The sequence below is a fragment of the Neolamprologus brichardi genome, chromosome 14, assembly GCF_056152115.1.
Source record: "Neolamprologus brichardi isolate AB-2024 chromosome 14, ASM5615211v1, whole genome shotgun sequence".
NCBI classification, from domain to species: Eukaryota; Metazoa; Chordata; class Actinopteri; order Cichliformes; family Cichlidae; genus Neolamprologus; species Neolamprologus brichardi.
In genome coordinates, this window is record NC_142117.1 from 18,664,724 (window position 1) to 18,688,236 (window position 23,513).

Consider the following 23,513-nt stretch of genomic DNA (forward strand, 5'->3'; position numbering starts at 1 on the left):
CCATTTCTGTAAGTTACGAGAAAACATCCCCCCTTTTCAAGGCTTGCAATCCCCATTGTGCTTATCCTTCACGTACTTGTGCATCTCTCGCTGCCTTTTCCCCTGCTGCCCTCTAGCCTTTGGTAGATGAAGCAAAGCATGCAGTTGGAAACATCAAGCCTGAAGCGCTGTCTGAGATCCGCTCCCTCCGCATGCCTCCCGATGTCATCAGAGACATCCTGGAGGGGGTACTGAGGCTGATGGGCATCTTTGACACCTCCTGGGTCAGCATGAAGAGGTGAGAGAAAAGAGATAGGAAGAACGTGTAAAGGGATGGATAGGAAGATGAAGAGTTACCCTGTTGGGAGTAATTAAATTGATGAGGATCTTCGACACCTCTCGGGTTAGCAAAAAGAGGCATTAGGAAGTGATGAGGTGTTAGAGAATGGGTGGGAAACAAGGAAGAAAAGGGAAGGATAAACAAAGCCTTTCTGCACTGCTAATGAGCGAGTGTAGGTTGTGTGCGTATATTTGGGCGGGGTGGTGCTGGGGGTGGGGGGGCAATTGTTCATGCTTAATTAAGGAAAAAAAGGCCCATATTTTAGGCTTGAATTAACATTAAACTATCTGCTTTATGGGTTAATTTTATCTCTTTCTGATGATTTCATCTGTGTTTGGCTTTAATGTTGAACTCACACAACTCCTCTCTTCTCTAGCTTTCTAGCTAAACGTGGTGTGAGGGAGGACATAGCTACATTTGAAGCCAGGAACATCACTCCTGAGATTCGCCAGAGTGTGGAAGAGCTACTCAACAGGAACAGGGCTTCGTTTGACCCTAAGGTCTGCCTACAATAGTAGCAGAATCAGAATTAGATGTACTGTTGGAGGTTGTTATTACAGCTTGATTGTTGTTGTTGTTGGTTTGTTAGTGTGTTTGTCTTCTAAAGAAGTTATTGTGGCTGTTTCACTGATTTGTTATGCTACTGTTGTTTCATTCAGAATGCAAAGCGTGCAAGTGCAGCAGCTGCTCCTCTGGCTGCCTGGGTCAAAGCCAATGTCCAATACTCCCGCGTCCTAGAGAGGATAGAGCCACTGGAAAGAGAACAGGCTGGACTTTTGGAGTAGGAAAACACACAAACACAACTCTATAAAAGACCGAAAATGCTTTCAACCTGTAAAACGCTGTATGTTTAAACAAAACAAAAACCAACAAAGTTGAAGTTCTTGATTAAAAAAATTCAAAAGTTGCTAAGTTTTGTGAAGTAATTTTGATCTAGATTGTATTCTTGTAAACAAACTTGTGATCACTGACTTCATCTAATTCTACTCAACTCTAACTCACGCTCAGTTTCTCGACGCTACACATGAAATAAATGATACATAAAGTAAGTCAATAAATCAATGCGTGTGTTGTATGTGTCCAGAAACCTGAGGAAGACTGAGAGTAGGAAGAATAAACTAGAAGACCAGCTCAGCACTGTTGGAGCCAAAGTCAATGAGTTGAAAGAGAAGTATGCATCCTTCCTTCACCAACTAATCTTTCTATACTGTGTAGTTTGTGTTTTGCTTGTGGTTTTTGCGTGCCGTTGTCTTAAATTGAGATTAGGGTTGTGGTTTCTTTTAATCTTGAACTGTTGATTTGTTGATGCGATGATGAGCCACCTAAAAATTAACAACTACAGCAACAAACATGCGCAGAAATTTACCAGCCTCAGTATTTACGACATCAGAGCACAACAAAGGGTCGAACTTCACACTTTACATTAGTGTCACTGAGCTCCCTGCGCTCTGTCCTCTTTAGTCTTCAGTTTTCCTCCTCCTCATCCATGTTCAATCATACAATACAATCATCTTATAACTGAAAGATGTCCTACTTTCACTACACTCATTTTCTATATGAATCTACTTGCTTGTCATAGAGAAAGTCTCGCCTGTTATATTTACAATGCATCTTATCGTCTTGGGTAAATATTACATTACATCTGCTTTCGGTTGGCTTTTCTTTCTCCTTACTTTCTCTGCAGGTTTCAGTGTCATACTGCAGAGGCAGCTAAGTTGGAGGCCGATGTGTCAAAAGCTCAGGACACGATCACTGCTGCCCAGCAGCTTATATCACAACTGGACGGAGAACACACACGCTGGAATGCACAGGTAGTTTGATGTATCGGTGTGATGATATATGTATTGGTGGGGGAGGTTATACACATTTACTCAAAAAGAGGCTCATTTACAATGTAAGAGCAACAGGAGCCGTGAGTGTCTAAGAGCTCGTGGGTGTGTGTGTGTGTATGACAGGGGGGATGGATCCCGCTGTCTTGGGTCCCTTCTGGCTGTTTTTACTCCTCTCCACAGCATCTGTCTGCACCTTAATTAAAACACTCAATCTCTTCCTGACACGCTCGCTCGTACACACACCCTCAGTCCCACCGCCTCCCTCAAGGACTACACCAGAGAGCCAGTTTGCTCTCCACTCACGTATTACCATATACTCTCACGTGTACACACATACACTCACTTCAACGCTGTACAGTAGCTGTAGGTCACTATACATCAATACTTCTAAGCTGTTTTAGTGTTTCTCAGGAAGGGAAAACCAATGAGTCAGGTGTACAGAGCTACAGCGTAAGTGAAACAGATGCAAGTTTTTAAGTAGGATGTATTAATGCAGTAGACTAGAGATCTCAAGGTCATGAAAACTTGCAACCTCAGATGTGGATATAAGTGGGGAAAAGGGTTAGCAATTAAGCCTGATGTTTAAGTATTTTACAGAGATGTGCGGGTGTGCCCGTGTTCCCCTGACATGCTATTAAAATACCTCAAAGGAATCCTGATGAACCTGGAAGTCTTTACAGCTGTGTCAGTAAAATCGGTGCAGAATAGCAAGTGTGTTCCAGGTCCTGCACTTGTGGGTTGGTATTTATGTCTGTGTTTAGTATTAAAGAGTCATTAGGAAAAAAAAAACAAACAAAAACCAAACATGTTTTGCACTGGGCCATATTAGCATCATATGAGCAATGTACCAACTTCAGTTCTCTCTTTGCGCCACCTTCTTTTCTCACATCCACGCCTTTTCTCCTGATACTGCCCGTCAATCTAATGTGATTAGTTTTTATACTTTGTTCACCTACCTGTATTTTGTCCTAGATGTCAGAGATAAAGAATGAGTTGGATACGCTCCCTGTTAGAGCCTTGCTTGCGGCAGCCTTCATCACCTACCTGTCTGCAGCTTCTGAAGACCGTAGACGACAGTGTCTGGACTCGTGGATGGCTCACTCTGGACTACAGAGTAAATATATTACTAGTTCTTTTACCACACTAGCAACAGCATATGCCAAGTCCTGTCCCAAGCAGCCTACTCAGACACCGCTGCCCACACACAACATAACGGACTCTACTGTTACAACATGGAACATACAGACGTTACAGCTTCAGGGTCTTCTCGAAGAGCTTGTTTGCCATTTAACTAAATAAATGGTAATTTTGCAATTTATAATGATGTTATGTTTTAATCCCAGGCTCAGAAAGCATCACAGTACTTGATAATCCTGTTTTGTAACTTTAATTGTGTTTTTTAATGATATGATACTACATCAATAATCAATACCCCAGTAACTGATCTCCTCTTACGTTAATATGCATGTATTGAAATTGTACACGAAAAGCACTAATTTTTATCTCAGTGATATTTAAACTGAGGTATGGTGACAATAAATACAAATAAAGACACAAGCCTTTTTGTTGCTTGTTTCAGAGTTTGACTTGCGATCATTCCTGTGCTCGGAGAGTGAACAGTTGATCTGGAAGAGTCAAGGGCTGCCATCAGATGATCTCTCAATGGAGAATGCACTGGTTATACTGCAGGTTAGACTAATATATCAAATCTGCATCTACAACATGACACAGGGATTTACTAAATGTAAACACTAATTTCAGTCTCTTTTTGCCTACTTTATAGAAGGATGTTATTAATACTATTTATGCATTGGCTTGCTTATTTCACATCACTGTATAAAATATTTATTTAAAAAGACATCAAAGTACAATACAGACCCAGCATTAACATGATAAAACAAGTCTAGCTGTACCGAAAGTTGTGTCCTTGTTGCCATACGTCTGTGCTCCATTTGGTTGTATCGTGTTTGTGTGTTGTTTTTATCATCGCCACCACCAGATCAATGCACTCAATTTGAAGGTAAGAAGTCCATCATTCATCCTCGTAGCTGTTTCCTACATAGCTAGTTTATTTATTTAGTGTTTCTTTGTCTCTCTGTTTCTCTTTTGCTTTTATGTTTGCCTTGAAACTAGTGAGAAAGAGATGTGCTGTCACTTTATTAGGTACACCTAGAGAGTACCAGGTTGGACACCTTTTGCCTTCAGAACTGTCTTAATTCTTAGTGGCATAGATCTCGCACATCCCAGACATGCACTATTGGACTGGGATGGTGACTGTGGAGTCCATTTCAGTCATGTGAACTCATTGTTATGTTCAAGAAACATAACAATGAGACAGTTTGAGATTATTTGACCTTTCTGACATGGCACATTGAGTTCGTGCCATGTGGTTAGAAATTTGCATTAAGGAGCAGATGGACAGGTGTACCCAATAAAGTGTCTAGGGAGTATGTGTACGCATACACTCTCGCAAAAATGACATAGATCATGTTAAATTTTGGGGGTTCTTGGAGACATCAAATGGTCTGCTCTCTCGCTGAATGTGCCGTAACTACTTGTGGGCAAATTGTCAGTGGTTCCATGTACAAGACTTGTAGATGATTTGCCTCACAACTGATTTGTCAGGCTCATGAGCATTCACAACCATTTTTTTTCTAAAGGCATTAGAGATCTTTTTATATTGCTGCACACTTCAGCTGGTACAAGAACAGTGGACCCTATCCTGTTAGAGGTTTCAAAAACACTGGTTTCAGCTTTCACTGTATAAACAAACTGTAATCATTGGTGTGTATGTGAGAGAGAGTAAGAAAGACGGCGAGAGAAAGACTCCTGTGCCTGATATAGGAAGGTGGTATTGAATGGTAAGTATGATAGCACTGTTACGGGGTTAAACCATATGCATACACACATGCAGTGCACATCATTCTTCTAGGTGAGTTGTGTGCTTTATAAGTAAAACTATCCTAAAACAACTTCAGCTGAAATGTCCTGCTTTCTCCTCATTTCTGACTCAGAGTGTTGCGTGTCCATTCCTGATCGACCCATCGTCCCGAGCTACAGAGTGGCTATGTACACATCTCAAACAGCACAGACTAGAGGTTATCAACCAGCAGGTAACAACACACAATCAGTAACATGTGTCGTGGAATGGAGGGTCATTAATCTGTTAGATTTTGCAAAATCCTGTGCACATCCTGTGCTTTGTTTAAATCAGTTAACCCTCATTCTAACCCGTTCTTTCTTCTTTTTCTAAGTTTTCCGTTAGACATTCTTGACTGATCAGTTTCTTCTTGTCTAATGAATCCAAGTTTCTCTACTCTACTAGAATATCTTAATCATTTAGAAGCAAGCCTTAACCATACTTTGATTGGTCCAGGTAATGATTTTAGCAAGAAATTATGATGATTACATTAATTAACAGTGGTGTCCATTGCTTATCACTTAACTGTTACATATTAATTACTGCATTAGTGTCATCAGGTACACTGAAAACACTCATGTAATTATTTCTTTTTTGTATATGTATTTAAATTGTTTGGTTTTTGCTTAATAACTTGTTAAAACTCTCTAGATGCTCTAGATGTAAATGCTTTGTTTAGAAAGAAAATATAAGATTTATTCACCTTCCAACTGTAAATTTTTTTCTTTTTTTTCTTTTTTTAATCGCAATGGTACTACAACTATAATTACTCTTCCATCCACCAGATACAGGAGAGAACTGTGTTACCATCCACCTCTAGAATTTAATGTAATCTCTTAGTACTGGGTGTCTGTGTGCCTTCTCTCTATAGGATAATAACTTCATGACATCCCTAGAGCTGGCAGTCAGATTTGGAAAAACCCTTATCATCCAAGAGATGGATGGAGTTGAACCTGTGCTCTATCCGCTGCTGAGGAGAGACCTAATAGCACAGGGTACTCACACATTCTCACAAGCACAAACACCAATTTCATACAAAGTTGGGCTGAAGAACTCTTTTGGGCATAATTCAGAGGCTTAAGCAACCTCAGGTTGCTGACTACTCACCTCTATCCAGGGGCTACTTTTCTGCAGCGTAGTGAAATCCCATTCTGAGGGATATTGCCTCAAAGTTTAATTAACCAATCCTGACTAGTGCATTGGGCCATCACAGTACTTCTTCTCACTCTCAAAAGCCTTACTCTGTAAAATATTAAGTAAATCAAATGGTTAAACATTGACTATTCATGTTTTATTTTATATTCAGACAAGACCTTTCCATAATACAGTCACAGTAAAAGGAAAGTTAAAAGAACTCAGCCAAAATGCAGAAGCACCGCTCATTTCTCTATAATTTACTTCAAAGTTGCCAGACTTCTAATATGTTTTAATTGGTCTTCAGTGTTTTAGTTTTGGACATGTTTTTTTTTCCACTCATTTTTAGGCCTTCTATCTTACCATTGTTGTTCGGTTGCTTAACACTGACCTGTGAATCGTTTACAGATGACTTGATAAAGAACCAATTAGAAGCCTGATGCAAAAACACATAATTTGTTTACATTTCTTTATGAAATGTCTATGTCTGTCTTTATGAAATTAATCTATGAAAAATGGAAAAGATAAAATAGTTTTACAGGCATAAAAAATAATATTTTTTTGCTAAAAAGGTGATTATTGCAGAGCTACTTGCTGAAAACTTGGTATATATCTTAAACAATTTGAGGAAACTACAAAGCTGATCACAAAAGATGAAGTGGCTTTAAAAAAACAGCCTACAGCAGATGAGCAGTATCATAAAGTCATGTCATCAAGAAATAGAAAAAAGTATCCAGCAAAGACCTGACACAGGACCTCAGAGATGCATCTGGCCCTTCACTCAATTCATCTACTGTTCACTGAAGCATCAGCAGAAATGGTCTCATTGGAACGGTGGCAATTAAGAAGCCATTCTCAAGGAAGGCAAAAGGGGAGAAAAGGATGAGCTATGCTGAATTACTCAAGAGCTGGACAGAAATCAGTGGTAACAGCTCTATAAAACACGGTGGAGGCTCTGTCATGGTTTGGGGCTGAATTTCAGCCAGTGGTGTTGTGGATCTTATCAAAGCTGATGGATTTACAAACATAGAAAAGTACCGTCAGATCTTGATCCCCCTGGATACAAAAACACAGAGTGGATCACTACCAGTCGTGGACTAGCTTCACCAGGGCCCAAACCTCAACATTGTTGAAGCAGTGTGGGATCATGTTGAAAACTTAAAGAAATCACAAGAATAACCCTTCCCACATTATTGCACAGCAGCTGTTGCTTCTCTAAGACCATTGCTGAAGATTTACTCCTGCCATTGTGTTAACAGACCTGAATTCACCAGACCTGCAAAGTGCCAGAGCTTCAGCTTTTATAGAGATGCTCACACTTGCTGATGATCAGCTAATCAAGGGAATTTGATTGAAGTGGTCGGTACTCACGCTCTCAATTCCTGTGGAAGCAGTTGTAGTTTGTTTAAATTTGTATGTTGCCAGTTGTAAAACCTGCTAAGGATCAGATTGTTTTTACTATGTCCCGATACATAAAACCTTAGAATTTAAAGAGTGTGTACTTTATTTTTTTACCAAACTGTAGATAATGATTGAAAGCCAATAGATTCAAATTAGTGTCTCAAGCCTTACATTTTGATAGTGAGTCTTAATGTCAGTGATATTAATAACATATTAATAACTTGCTCCTGACTTACTTTTTTTTTCAACAAACGCCTGTGAAACTTTGTACCATGTCCATTATTTTGAGTGTTAGTTATATTTGAAAGAATTAATGAACATACTGTGGGTGAGCATTACAAATGAAAAAGAAAAGTGTGAACGAAGGAGACGGTGGATAAATAACAATAAGTGAAAAAAGAAAACAGGTTTGCTGCATTATCACACTGTGGTACATAAGAAGTAATTGCTTTCCGTGTGTCACTTCTCATTATTTGTACAATCACAGAAATGGACCTTTCAGGTAAAGTGTGGTAGTTTCTCAGTAGGAGCTCACTCGTTGATTTTCCTTGAATTACCTAGTCTTTGTTCCTTGCCTTTTTAGAAAGGCAAGAGAAACAGCAAAGAGAAAGAGCACATTAGACTTTTCAGTTTTGAGGGTTTTTTCTGTATGCATGAGAATAAGATGCTGTAGAACCCTGGTGTTGTCTCATTTAGTGTCCACAGGTTTATGCAAATCTCACACATGAGAAACATGCATGCACTAGACATAAATATCTCTTATTTTACACAAGGACTAGCCTGTATGTACATAATATGTTATTAAAATCCATCCATCCACCCATTTTCTTCAGTTTAAGCCTAACGAATTCTATGTAGTAAAAATATCACCAATTAATAGTCTCAAAATCTCAAAATGGTAGTTATTTTATCCACTTAATATTTCAGACAGCTCAAATACTTTGCAGCTGTTGGATATTAAAATTGTCCATAGAAAAAAACATGCAGTGCAGTCCTTTGGTCATTCCATTTTATGGATGAACACTCTTTGAAATTGTCTTACAAAATTGGACAAATAAAAGCCCCCAAATACAGCGTGTATTTATAGACGACTGGTTTTGAAGCGTCTTCTATAGCCAGTAATACTTTAGTTTAGGTAATTGCATTCCAATCACATATATAAAAAACAGAGGTTGAAAACATACCTGTAAAAATGATGTGTGATTCATAAGGCTCTGAATCATCCAGGGAGAGGCGGTTCGCTATTTGAAGCAGAATTGGAAAGAGCGGGGGCAGAGACAGTATGCGAAAGGGCAAGTTATCCACTTAAAAGTAGTATTGAACAAGAAAGAAAAAAAGTGCTGAGACAAAAAATTGACAGTTCTGCACTGCGGACATCTAGACGACAGAAGGGGAAGAAAGTAGAGGGAGAAAAATAAAAGGACGGAAGGTAGGATAAAGTTAAAAGTTGATGTGATACAAGGTACCTTGTTAAGAGACACATTTGCACATGTGCAGGTCCTAGATATGTGGTCCAGATAGGAGACAAGGTTATTGATTACAATGAGGACTTCCGTCTCTTCCTGGCAACACGGAATCCCAGTCCCTTCATCCCTCCTGATGCCGTCTCAGTGGTTACTGAGGTCAACTTCACAACAACCAGGGCAGGCTTGCGGGGACAGGTAACCCATTCAACCAGCACACAAATACAAATGCATATAAAATGTACAATGCCAGTAATTTAAAATGTACCTATTGAGCAATAATAACTTTAAAGTTAATAACACAAATACATGGGATATATACTTGATGTGGCCACACAGTGTGCCCACTGGCTCTTTATTTGTGTGTCTGTATGTTAGTTGCTAGCCTTGACCATCCAGCAAGAAAAGCCAGAGCTGGAGACTGAGAAAACAAGGCTACTACAACAAGAGGAAGACAAGAAGATACAGCTGGCTCAGCTGGAAGAATCATTATTGGAGGTACTCATGCTAACATATACTGTGAGGGAAATATTGACAAGGATTCTTCTACAGGATGGGCCATTTATATGGATACACCGTAATAACATGGGAATGGTTGGTGATATTAAAGTCCTGTTTGCGGCATATTATGTGAGGGGGCAAACTCCTCAAGATGGGTGGTGACCATGGTGGCCATTTAGAAATTGGCCATCTTAGAATAGAATAGAATAGAATAGAATTCAACTTTATTGTCATTGCACGTGCACAGGTACAGGGCAACGAAATGCAGTTTGCATCCATCCAGAAGTGCTTTAGTGATATAGATATATTACAATATATATTAGCAATAATATAGATATGTAAATATGTTACAGAAATGGGTCTATTATGGTATGTTATAATGTACACAGTATGAAGTATGTTATGAATATTCTATAACTATAAGTATGTACAGGCTGTAGTGAGTACAAGCTATGTACAGGCTATGAACAGGATATAAATATGAAATAAAAAAACTATACAGAAATCTGAGATATACAGTTATACAGAAATGTGAACTATGCAAGTTATAAACAGTTGTAGGATTAAAAATTATCGTATGTACAGAATGATTATTTACACAGAGCTATACAGTAGTGCAGTTAAGATAAGTGAGATATGTGGATAATTTCTACAGAGGTATATAAAGTGCTAGTGGTTGTGAGTGGTGGTTCAGTCCATGTTAGTATTGTGTGTTTGAGGGTACGGTTGTCCATTGTGTGTGTAGGTGGTTGTGGGTGTGTGTATGTCCAGTCCATGAGTTTAATGTGGGTCAGATGTCAGGAGGCAGAGTTCAGGAGTCTGACAGCTGTGGGGAAGAAGCTGTTCCGGTACCTGGTGGTCTTAGTCCGGAGGCTCCTGTAGCGCCTCCCAGAGGGCAGGAGGGTGAAGAGTCTATGTGATGGGTGACTGGGGTCTTTGATGATTTTCCCAGCCCTTTTCAGACACCGCTTCCTGTAGATGTCTTTTATGGCAGGAAGTGGTGCTCCGGCGATGCGCTGGGCAGTTTTCACGACCCTCTGCAACGCCTTCCGGTCCGGCAGTCGTGGGTGAAGAGGGATTAGAGGAAGGGGCTCATCACACAGCCTTGTGGTACACCGGTGTTCATTGTAATTGTAGATGAGCAGCGGTTATCCAGCCGGACATGTTGGGGGCGGTTGGTCAGGAAGTCCAGTAACCATTTGCAGATGAGGGAACTGATGCCCAGGTCTGTCAGTTTCCTGATGAGTTGTGAGGGGTGGATTGTATTGAACGCTGAACTGAAGTCTATAAACAGCATTCTGACATATGTGTTGTTGTTGTCCAGGTGTGAGAGGACAGAGTGCAGTGCGATGGAGACTGCATCCTCTGTGCTCCTGTTCTGGCGGTATGCGAATTGGTGGGGGTCCAGGGTGGGGGGGGAAACAGGATTTGAAGTGTGCTAGGACCAGCTGCTCTAAGCACTTAGTGATGATGGGGGTGAGTGCTACTGGGCGGTAGTCGTTGAGGCTTGATGGGTTGGAGTTTTTGGGTATCGGGACGATGGAGGTGGATTTGAAGCAGGCCGGTACCACAGCGTGGGCCAAGGACAGGTTGAATATGTCTGTGAGCACTCCTGCAAGCTCCCCAGAACACGCTCTGAGAACACGCCCGGGGATGCCATCAGGACCTGCAGCCTTGTGGACATTGATCCTGCTCAGCACCGCTCCTACATCGGTGGGGGAGAGAGTCAGAGGTTGGTGGTCTGGCATCATGTCTGTTTTGGTTGTGGTTGTTGGATTCCCTCGCTCAAAACGAGCATAAAAGTTGTTGAGCTCGTTGAGGAAGGAGACATCAGAGGATGCGGGGGAGGGTTTGGTGGTCCTGTAGTCTGTAATGGTCTGGAGTCCTTGCCACATGCGTCGGGGGTTGGAGTTGGAGAAGTGTTCTTCTACCTTCTTTTTGTAATGGTGTTTGGCTTTTTTGATGCCCTTCTTTAGATTAGCCCTGGCTGTACTGTAGGCGTGTGCATCTCCTGACCTAAAGGCAGTGTTGCGGGCCTTCAGGAGGAGACGAACATCCCGGTTCATCCAAGGCTTCTGGTTGGGGTACATGGTGATCCGTTTCTGGGTGGTGACACTGTCTGTGGTTTCGGAGATGTCATCCAGTACAGATGAGGCGTACTGGTCCAGGTCTGTGTGGGTGAACATATTCCAGTCTGTGTTTTTAAATCTGTCCTGGAGCACTGCGTCTGTCCCCTCTGGCCACACTTTAATTGTCCTCACAGCAGGTTTCACACGTTGGATGAGTGGTGAATACCTAGGTGTGAGGAACAGGGAGAGATGGTCCGATTGTCCAATGTGGGGGAGGGGTGTGGCTTTGTAGGCTCCAGCCAGGTTGGAATACACATGGTCTAAAGTCTTGTCTCCTCTGGTGTGGCAGATAAAACTTTTGGTGTGGCAGATACAACCTAGGAAGAGGGCCATGTGACACATCAAACTTATTGGTAATGTTGTGGTGGACCACTAGAGGGCTCCACTCACACCCAGTGTTGAGGAAGTGTGTTGCTGTGTTTTGTAGCACGATGTGTTCAGTTGATGTTGGAGAGGAATAAAGAAGGAGTGAGAACTGAGAGCTCTGTGTCGTCCATGCTTACCTCCACATTGGTGACCCCTGACTCGAGCATGCTACGGGCCGAACATAACACAGACTCCACTTTGGATGCATCAGCGGTCGCCGGTCCTCCGCCTCCGGTTGCAGCTGTGGCGCTGAAACTGCCGGACTTTTGGCTCCACAATCCCCCGTCGTGGTTTGTGCACGTGGAGGCTCAGTCACCTTCCACGCCTCCACCTACCTCCCCCAGAGCATCCGCCCCCTTGCTGACGGCAGGGATTGCTACACGCCGGCACCACGGAAAGAGCATCTGTTTCTACTATCAGCGTTTTGGAACATCGGGTCAGTTGGAGGCGAAGTCGAAAGATTGCAGCGGTCCCAGATCAGATGTACACACTGGAACTCTTTCCCATGTTGCTGTCTGTGTTTATTGTGCTATGGTGTGTTGATATCTGTGCATTCCTGTATTATCCTTCTGTGTTACACATTTCAATGTTTTTTTTTTTCCTCGCTACCTAGCCTGACCTGTCTCCCCAATGTGATGTTTGTGTATTGTATGTACGGTCGGCAAGGTCTGTCATTTCGGTTGTGGGCAAAAGACCTGCAACTGACAAATAAAGGCTATCTCATCTCTCATCTCATCCCCCACATTCAGGATTTTTTGGCCAATCTTGCCGGAATTTTTCTAAAATTGACTTGGTGCAGGGGTATCACCAGGTTCCCGTGCGCGCCGAAGACATTCCTAAAACCGCTGTCATTACCCCCTTCGACTTGTTCGAGTTTTTGCGCATGCTGTTTGGCCTGAAAGGTGCCGCCCAGACCTTTCAGCGGCTGATGGACTCCGTTTTGCGCGGGCTGCCGTTCGTTTTTGTTTACCTGGATGATATATTGGTGGCCAGCTGCTCAGCGAGCCAGCACGAGTCCCATCTGTGCCAGGTTTTCCAGCGTTTGGCAGCGCACGGCCTGATCATCAACCCTTCCAAGTGCCAGTTTGGGTTGCCTGTTCTGGATTTCCTCGGGCACCGCATGCATTTCAACAGGGGAGTTGCTGGCCCTGCACCTCGCGACATGACATTTTCGTTTTTTTCTCGAGGGTCGCAACTTTACTGCATACGTTGACCACAAACCTTTGACGTTTGCCATGTCCAAGGTCTTTGACCCATGGAGCGCACGCCAGCATCGGCAGTTGGCGGCCATTTCAGAGTTTACCACAGACATTCAGCATGTGGCTGGTAAGTCCAATCACGTCGCTGACTGTCTCTCACGCGTGTTGGTTTCTCCGGTGTATGTCGGCGTGGACTACGCTGCTGAGCAACGTGCTGACCTGGACGTCCTTGCCCTTCCGTCAACAAAAATGGGCCTCGAGCTGGAGGACACCCCTGTGTGGGACGGCGTACGCACCTGCTTTGCGACGTTTCCACCAGTCGCCCCCGCCCGGTGGTTCCCCTTTCATGGCGTCGTCGTGTTTTTGACTCGGTGCATGCCCTCTCTCATCCCGGCGTCCGGGCCTCGGTCAAGCTGGTCAGTGCCAGGTTTGTTTGGCCGGACCTTCGCAAAACGGTGAAAGAATGGGCGGCGGCTTGTATCCCATGCCAACGCTCGAAAATCCAAAATCCCTCGAAAAAAGGCACCCCTCGAACCTTTCCGTGTCCCTGATAGGCATTTCGATCACGTTCATGTTGACCTGGTTGGTCCCTTGCCGCAGTCACAGGGTTTCACGCACGACCAGGTGGCCGGAGGCGGTACCCCTGGCGTCCACGACAGCGGTGATGGTGGCCAGAGCATTTTTGCCCCCGTGTTTCGATACCTCTGTGTTGCCTTTTCGCCAAGAGACTCATTCAACTGGCCCACGACGACCAATCCACTTTCCAGGAAACTGTTCATCTAGGAATGCTCAGACCTGGCACCCATAATGTGGTGGTGCACCATCTTGCTGGAAAAACTCAGGGAACGTGCCAGCTTCAGTGCACAAAGAGGGAAACATCATCATGTAGCAATTTCAAATACCCAGTGGCCTTGAGGTTTCCATTGATGAAGAATGGACCCACTATCGTTGTACCCCATATACCACACCAAACCATCACTTTTGTTGTTCCAACAGTCTTGGAGGGATCCATCCAATGTGGGTTAGTGTCAGACCAATAGCGATGGTTTTGTTTGTTAACTTCACCATTCACATAAAAGTTTGCCTCATCACTGAACAAAATCTTCTGCGTGAACTGAGGGTCCTGTTCCAATTTTTGTTTTGCATCCTCGTTGAGATGCTGCAGTAGCTGGAGTTTGTAAGGGTGCCATTTGTGAGTAGCTAATATCCGCCGAAGGTTCAACTAATTTCACTCTCCAGTGGCATGCGGCGAGTGCCATGCTGTGGGCTCTTGCTTTGATCCGCTCCTCACGTCTTAACCTCGTCAACATGTCAATGGCTGTGAACAAAGAGAAACTTGTCAATAACTCATGAAAGAATAAAGTTACGGTGAAACCAAGCACACAATTGTTTTTCTTGTGACATTACCAATAAGTTTGATGTGTCACATGGCCCTCTTCCTATTGAAAAAACAAAAGTTGTATCCAAGATGGCCGACTTCTAAATGGCCACCATGGTCACCACCCATCTTGAGGAGTTTGCCCCCTCACATGAACTAATGTGCCACACACAGGACTTTAATATCACCAACCATTCCCATGTTATTACGGTGTATCCATATAAATGGTCCACCCTGTACATAATGGAGTACAAAGCTATACATTGTTGAGTTCATAGTATTTGGATGTTGGCAAAAACATCCTCCCAGCTGTTCTGATATTTATAATTTATTTTAGTTTGGCCATTTAATATTGCCTAAAAAAAGAAGTAATATTTGAAAAAAAAAATCACCTGAATAGAAGATAAAAGTCTACATTCAAATCATGTGTTGAATACTTGGCACCAAATCTGCTTTGGCGGTGTGCAGAAGCAAATTCGGAATTATGTCAGAGCCCAAATACCTGCTGACCTGAATGTGGAGATCATGATTTCATGTTGGTGAAACCTCATTTTCTTCCAGTGTGAATGCTCAGTTTTCTCTGCACTGCAGATCTTGTTTTTGCTCCCACCCACTGATGAAGACTAAGCCTGAGGAGGGTATGGTAGACAAAATAGAACGGTGTGTACAGACTGAGCAGGAGGAGTTGCTGCTGTCGCGATCAGTTTCCCTCCCCTGAACGCTGACGCATATGTCTGATGGAGCACTTCATCATAACCAGAAGCTGTTATTGCTGAGTACTGAAGTTTAGTTCAATGAATCTGTGAAAACTGACTGACCAAATGGAAAACTTTGGATACAATGTATCCACTGGAGGGGCTGCTTTCTGATGATTTAGCCTCTGTAACTAGTGATATCTTAATCATCAGTAACTGGGCCAGTTATTCTGTATTCTGGTCATTGCAGACAAATATGAACACACCAATTACTGACAACACAGTGTGTTCATTTTGTTCTCAACACAGATAATTTAAATAGCTACAGCCAAAGCCCATTCAAACCTTCTTCTGTCCAACTACTTGAACTGCATAAAGACTAAAAACAGAAAACAAGCCTTCTATCATCATCATCATCATCATCATCATCATCATCATCCCATCATAGTTTAAAAAACTGAAAATATCCATTGAGGAGAATGGGCAGTCTGCTTTGAGTTGACATAAAAGCAGCAGTAACTCAAATAACTACTACCGGTACATCTGAACTAGAGGCTGAATGCTCATCGCTCTTCTTCAACATTGCTAATTTGGCAGCCTTATACCTGCTGCTTGTGTTAGATTTGTGCCTCACTGCTACACCATTTATTGAAATTGGCACAGGTACTCTATCCTGCAGGCATGTTTGGTCCCTCTAAGCCAGGAGGATGGCCATGACAGATGTCCACTGTGTGTTGGCATTGAATATCTCAGGCAGGCTCTGACAGATGATGTTTGCATCAACTCCAGCTGTATGCCATTAACTGACAGGACCACAAGGCTGGCCTGGTTTGACAATACTTTACTGAGGCTAACTTGCCTTTTTCAGGGGTGTCTGCATGGAGCTCCCCTTTACCTACTCAACACCACAAGCTTGCTCAAGGCCATGCTGCTACTGATAATATCTCGAGATGAAGCCCTCAGTCCCAATAAGCATTACTTATGGCCACAAGTTAGAATCCCAGATGATCTCCTTACCACGAGTTATACTATAGCGACTTACATGGGGCATATTGGGAACTCTTCTTCCCATGTGGTTTCAGCTCTGTCCCAGACTCTCCACGCTGCTGTGGCTGATGTCTTGACACAGAGCTTGAGTGACCTTTGCTTCAAGCTTTTGTTTTCATAACCAAAAAGCTTGGCAGACTGATGTCTACCTTTACTTTGGCATGGCAACACGTGTAGCTTACTTAGTACATCTTCTCTGTGGCTCATAGGAAAATGCTTAGGATGTTGCCTGTAATTCAGGGTCCGATGTTCAACCCTGCAGCCCAGCAGACCCACTATGCTCAGCAGACTAGAGCATAGTGCACAGGTGAACAAAGTCAGGCAACAGTTTGCCAATTTGCGGTGCATGCCTTCAATTAATCCATGGCATTGTAACTGCCTGACTGCCAATGTTTTGGTGCCTGATGTTTCTTCCACAACACTTCAACGTCTGGGAGGTCTTCGACCCTTGGGTGCAAACCACCCTCAGCAGAGGATACAGTTTCCAATTCAATTCAATTCAGCCTCCAGGTTTGGAGTGGGGTGCAGATGACCTTTGTCACAGATGCCCTGAAGGCTTTTGTTCTGAGGCAGGAAACATGGCAGTTCTGGAGAAAGGTTCCATTGAAACAGTAGACAGTTCATTTTAAATCAGAGGCTTCTATTTGACTTACTTTCTTGGTCCAAAGAGAGACGGTGATACCACAAAGCTCAAATCACCTAATCCTGGTTTCTAGAACATGACAGTGTACTGAAATGGCCTCCGCAGTCACCAGATCACATTACAAGAGAGCATGTTGATGTGGTGGAAAAGGAGATTCAATGAGCAACCATCAAATCTACAGCAACTGTTTGATGCTGTCACATCACATGGATCAAAATCTCAGATGAATGGTTTCAGCACCTTGTTGAATCTGTCCCATGTGTGTCCATAAAGACTGCTGGTTTAAGAAGATGTAGCCATAAGAAGGGGTGAGCATTGTGTGGACATGTCATTTTACACATATTGTAATGACAATATAGAGCAAAACATCAAATTCTTTCTGGCCAAGTGCTTTATTCCAATGAAGATTCCTTCATTTCTTTACTTTCATACAACAGCTGAACGAAAGCTTCATGCATACAGTATACAGTCACAGTCAGAGAAACGTGCACACATCAGCGATGGACATTGTGGAATTCACCCTAATGATCTTTTTTTTTTGTCTAAGGGAAATCTGTTCACACACACACACACACACACACACCCACACACGGATACCAAGATGTCAGTGCTTCAGTGGCACTAGACATATAATTATTCTTGAATTGGAGCATATTTGACTTGACATTTCCATGCTCTGCTGCTTTCTCATCTATTGTATTTGAATTTATTTGAATACATTTTATCACTTGGTTTCAGAGAATAGATTCTACAGGATTTAGTGGAAGACTCTTGGCACCCAATGAATGCTTAAATACAACAAAATAAATAAAAACCCCACATGATGCAAACAACTTGTTTTTTCCCTGCAACTTTTATCAGATCAAAGATTTTATCCAATTGAGCTCTCTCTACGTAATTTAAATTTCTCCTTATTTCCTGCTGATCTTTTGCAACTTGTCCTTTTTTGGTTGTCAGACCTTGGCTACAGCTCAGGGGAATATTCTGGAGAACAGGGAGCTAATAGACAGCCTAAACCAGACCAAAGCAAGCAGCGCCCTAATCCAGGAGTCACTACTGGAATCACATAGGCTGCAGGCCTCCTTGGACCAGGTATTTCAACCACACACACACACACACACACACACACACACACACACACACACACACACACACACACACACACACACACACACACACACAACCCATGAAAATGCTATATACTAAATACATTTTTGGGGTTCAGTTTTAAAAGGAGTAACACTTTGGGAATCAACAGTATCAGTTATGTTGGCCTTCTACATGGATGTCATGCCTTGATGTTTGTCAGGCAAACTCTGACTCTTCATAGTTCAAAAGGCTGTAAGTGAAAATCGAAAAGGCTGTAACTTCTAATCTTTGACAGATGACTCCTGAAAACTTCGCTACCTGAGAGCAACAGTGTATGTTCTACTTTCCAATAAATGATTTGAGACCCTGTAAAACAGTTGCTAATTAATTATTAAAACAAGATATTTAGGTAGATGTAACATGCTGTCAATTTCACAGAATGTGTACCTAAGCAAGTAAACCAAATGTATATTAAATATAATAAAATGTGCAATATAATGCTGCAGGCATCGGACTGCACATATGTAAAAGTGTAGGCACATTGTAAATGCATTATATACTCATCCTCTAGGGTGCAGTGTTATACCAGAACTGATTTTGCACTTTACTCTTTTTTTTATTTTTTATGTGTGTGTGTATTTTATTATTTCTCCCCGGGTCCCATGCACCTCTGTTCTCTCTCACAGCTCCTTTCTCATTACAAGTCATTGAGTCCATCCTAATTTATCCCTCTATTCTTCCATTTTGATTGAAATAAACACTTGTAATTGCTTTTTCGCGCATGTTTTGTTTTCTGCATATCAGTCCAATTTTCTGTCTTCATCCATCCATCTGTTGTAACTCCACAACATATGTGGTCCTTCTTTCACTGTTTCCTTGTTTTGTCCCTTATTTCTTTTTGACATTGTTTTCTCTCTCTCTCTTTCTGTTTTTCTTTGCTTTTACTTTAGGAACGGGATGCCTACCTTCCTCTTGCAGAGAGTGCTAGCAAGATGTATTTTGTTATCACAGACCTGTCAAAGATCAACAACATGTACCGCTTCAGCCTCGCCTCTTTTCTGCGCCTCTTCCAAAGAGCTCTTCAGGCCAAGAAGGTAACTAAATACTTTTAGCTCTAACTTTAACCCTTCATTGTTACTGCACAGTCATACTTTGTACAATAGTACAATGGAATTGGAGTACTGTCCCACACTGGTGGTAAAAGAAATGCAAGCAGATCACCATACATAAATAATACATACATACAATACAACAAATAAAAAAGATGTATACAGAATAAAATGTATACAATGCAGCAAGAAATTCCTCACAGCTCTTACAGTACTCACTCATGTTTTAAGACACTTTTAATAATTGTGTTTAATAAACTCTTGAGGTGAAATCAGCATCAACAAAACATCCCCTTGTGAATAAACAAAAATTTGTTCAACGGATTAAAAAAAGGTTAATACGCACACTTCCAAATAGTCTCACAATCAGGGCGTAAAATTAAACTGTTTAAAATAACAGTTGACTGTTTTCAGTGTGTGTTCATGTGTTTTCAGTCGTGGCATTGTGTATTATTGGATATATGGACAATCCGTGCCTTTTTATTAATATACCAGCTAATTGATGCTTAGTAAGTTTAGTGTAGTTGATGTTTCAGTGTGGATGGACCATGTGTGTATGGATGAAATAGAAAAAGTTCAGCTTCAAAGAATAGCTTTGGACATTTTGGATAATGCATTTATTTAATTTCTGGCAAAGAGTTGAGTGAGAAAGTTGACACCTCCTCTTTTCTGTCAACTAAATATGAAACTATCACCGACAGCTTGTCAGCTTAGCTTAACATAGAGACTGGAAACTGTCCTAGCCCGACTCTGTCCAGCAGTAAAAAAAAAACAAACAAAAAACCCCCCTCTACACTGCTTGCTAATTAAGAAGTTTTTTTAACAGAGGGTCTCTGTGGTTGCCTGGCAACTGCTCATACACAATAGATATATATGCACACAGCTATTGGGCAGAGCTATGCACAATGCTTGCTCTGTTCAAGCGATAGCCTAAACCTCTAAATTAGCAAAGTGGCCTGGGAAAAAACGTAGAAGCAAATTTCAAAAAAGCTTGTTCACTTTTTTCCAATATATAATAACAGTTCTGCTCAGTGCATTGTCTGCTCTGACCAGATAGTTCTGCTTCTTTCTTCAGTTGGCCTTGTACCTTTCGACTTGTCAGCCTCATAAGTGGCCCAGGTGGTTGTTGGGCAAGTCTAATGACGTAACGACCACTAAGAGCAGAGCAACTCTTCGATTGTTCTGATCAGGCACGCACCCTCAAAGATGAAAAAAAAAACGTCGCATCATTACAGATCTTCTGGGAAAGGCTCGTTCTGTGACATAGAAATTCATTTACAAACTGTTATTGGGAAAGAGACTATACGGGAAAGTCTATTTTTCTTAATTTCCATCACAGCTCATTGTACGTTGATGGTAAAAAAAAGTGGTACTTATGTAATGCATTTCTACGCAGTTGAGCACTCAAAGCACTTTCTTACTGCAAGTCTCATTGACCCAATCACACACACATTCATACAGCGCTTTTATCTACGCTTTGTAGTATTCACATAAATCAGACGGCAACTTGGGGTTCAGTAATTTGCCCAAAGGCACCAATCAGACTGGAGGACTCTGGGAGCCATCCACTGTTCATCTGATAGGTAGACCCCCCAGTGTTTCATACATTAAAAAAAAACTGCTTTGCAAACTTATTCACAATAATATAAACTGCTGTTTTTGGTATGTACAGAGGAAAGCAGTTTTGCTACTGCTTATTTTTTTTAATACATTTATTACTCATCAGTACAAGCATGAGTGCAAGACAATATGTTTACACTGAAGCAGACTGCAAAAGATATATGGTGTCTGTAGTTGTTTAAGAATATTTTGTCTAGCTCAGTTCAGTTTTGATCAATTCAGCTTAAATTACTTTGTTACATTTTTTGAAGGATTATTTTTTTCATTTAAAGTCATTTTTGTGTTCTTCTGCAACTGAGTATTTCAGTCTGACCTGTACAGCTGGAGCACATCGTGCATGTATCACACTGCTGTTTCCCATCTGAGCCCTAAGCACTGTCTGATAACCAGAGTGCACACATGCATGTGCACACACATACACACCGGCACACACAGAGTGGGTTGAGAGACTGAACACTAATTCTCCCAAATCCTGTGTGGGTTGTTAGAGCCAGTGTTGCCATCCAAGAATGTCACCAGGCAGCAGCTGGTCACTACTCTTACATGTTTCTACGTATGAGTGTGTATGTTGTCTTACAGTCAGCAGTATAGTCAGACTAGTGCACTGATTCATGGACTCTCTATCTTTGCATCCATTGGTTTGTGTGTTGAATAAGCAAGTTTAATTTGCCACAAAGTGCAGATGGCTTCTGAAATCTAACAAGAGAATTTTGCCCTCTCATGGCTGACATACACACTTCTCTGTTTGCCTACATACATAGATTCACACACTCACACTTTAACAAGCATACCCATGTGGAAAAGAAACAGAAGAGACTTGTGTTGTTTATTTAAAAGAAAAAAGAAGAGTTTTTTTCAAATATAACTATATAACAGAAAAAAAAAAACGTCACACACACCTTGAATGGAAGCAGGTTACGAAGCCTAGATTAGCTTTTGCAAAGGTTTAAAACAGCAGAGATTCAGATAGGAGAGGCAGAAGGACACATACATGGAAAGAAAAACAGATGGGGCAGACAATAAGTCCATCTGGATTTTTTTAAAATTATTTATTTATTTGTACTAGTTCCATTTGTTTCTTTTGTGTCTTTCTCTATATGTGTTATTATCATGGTGTAATTGATGCGCATGCACTCCAGAATAGCCTTGAGACAATTGGGTTCCTCTGATATGACAGAAAAAAAGAACACACTAAAATAAAAATGCTGTTGTCAATTATTCTACTTTTGGTAGTACATCTAGGACACAGTTATTTATTATGAAATACAGTTACAGACACTTTTCCTGCTTGGTATTAATAAAAACGTACTTTGTGACACGACATCCTTTTGTAACATGAATTTGTCCTATTTAATGTCCAGTGTCTTCTTCTTCAGCTCATTTATGTCTGTGTGTTTGTTTGTTTTACATTTTAGGAAGAAGAGAATACTGATGCCAGGATTGCGGCATTAGGAGCCAACTTGAAGAATATGGTTTATGAGTATGTCTGTCGGTCTCTTTTCAAGGTAAAGCACATATTTATACAGAACTACAAAGCAAACGTTGTTTGGATAATTTATTTGGGTAATTTTGGTGATTTGTATGTTATCAGTGGGTAATATATAAAACAAATGGACATGGTCATGTGGGCTGTGGCATTTAAAGGATGCTCTGTTGGTACTAAGGTGTCCAAAGTATGCCAAGACAATGTATGCCATACCAGCAGCCTAAAGTCAGGATGGATCCACGCTTTCATGTTGTACAGTGGGGCAAAAAAGTATTTAGTCAGCCACCGATTGTGCAAGTTCCCCCACTTAAAATGATGACAGAGGTCAGTAATTTGCCCCAGAGGTACACTTCAACTGTGAGAGACAGAATGTGAAAAAAAAATCCATGAATTCACATGGTAGGATTTGTAAAGAATTTATTCGTAAATCAGGGTGGAAAATAAGTATTTGGTCAATAACAAAAATACAACTCAATACTTTGTAACATAACCTTTGTTGGCAATAACAGAGGTCAAATGTTTACTATAGGTCTTTACCAGGTTTGCACACACAGTAGCTGGTATTTTGGCCCATTCCTCCATGCAGATCTTCTCAAGAGCAGTGATGTTTTGGGGCTGTCGCCGAGCAACACGGACTTTCAACTCCCGCCACAGATTTTCTATGGGGTTGAGGTCTGGAGACTGGCTAGGCCACTCCAGGACTTTCAAATGCTTCTTACGGAGCCACTCCTTTGTTGCCCGGGTGGTGTGTTTTGGATCATTGTCATGTTGGAAGACCCAGCCTCGTTTCATCTTCAAAGTTCTCACTGATGGAAGGAGGTTTTGGCTCAAAATCTCACGATACTTGGCCCCATTCATTCTGTCCTTAACACGGATCAGTCGTCCTGTCCCCTTGGCAGAAAAACAGCCCCATAGCATGATGTTTCCACCCCCATGCTTCACAGTAGGTATGGTGTTCTTGGGATGCAACTCAGTATTCTTCTTCCTCCAAACACGACGAGTTGAGTTTATACCAAAAAGTTCTACTTTGGTTTCATCTGACCACATGACATTCTCCCAATCCTCTGCTGTATCATCCATGTGCTCTCTGGCAAACTTCAGACGGGCCTGGACATGCACTGGCTTCAGCAGCGGAACACGTCTGGCACTGCGGGATTTGATTCCCTGCCGTTGTAGTGTGTT

The 23,513-nt window shown here is 41.8% G+C and overlaps 1 protein-coding gene across 3 annotated transcripts in view; it reads left to right on the forward strand.

Moving 5' to 3' along the window:
- Positions 1-23,513, forward strand: part of dync2h1 (dynein cytoplasmic 2 heavy chain 1) — a 123,340-nt gene that overhangs the window by 52,325 nt on the left and 47,502 nt on the right. For all 3 annotated transcript variants that reach the window (XM_087850941.1, XM_087850940.1, XM_087850942.1), the window contains exons 62-75: positions 117-277; positions 696-819; positions 979-1,100; positions 1,404-1,490; positions 2,004-2,130; positions 3,124-3,265; positions 3,731-3,840; positions 5,166-5,264; positions 5,943-6,066; positions 9,104-9,267; positions 9,448-9,567; positions 17,985-18,119; positions 19,067-19,210; positions 22,261-22,350. In XM_087850941.1, coding sequence (XP_087707067.1) covers positions 117-277; positions 696-819; positions 979-1,100; positions 1,404-1,490; positions 2,004-2,130; positions 3,124-3,265; positions 3,731-3,840; positions 5,166-5,264; positions 5,943-6,066; positions 9,104-9,267; positions 9,448-9,567; positions 17,985-18,119; positions 19,067-19,210; positions 22,261-22,350 — 1,749 coding nt within the window. The remainder of the gene's footprint in view (positions 1-116; positions 278-695; positions 820-978; positions 1,101-1,403; positions 1,491-2,003; positions 2,131-3,123; positions 3,266-3,730; positions 3,841-5,165; positions 5,265-5,942; positions 6,067-9,103; positions 9,268-9,447; positions 9,568-17,984; positions 18,120-19,066; positions 19,211-22,260; positions 22,351-23,513) is intronic.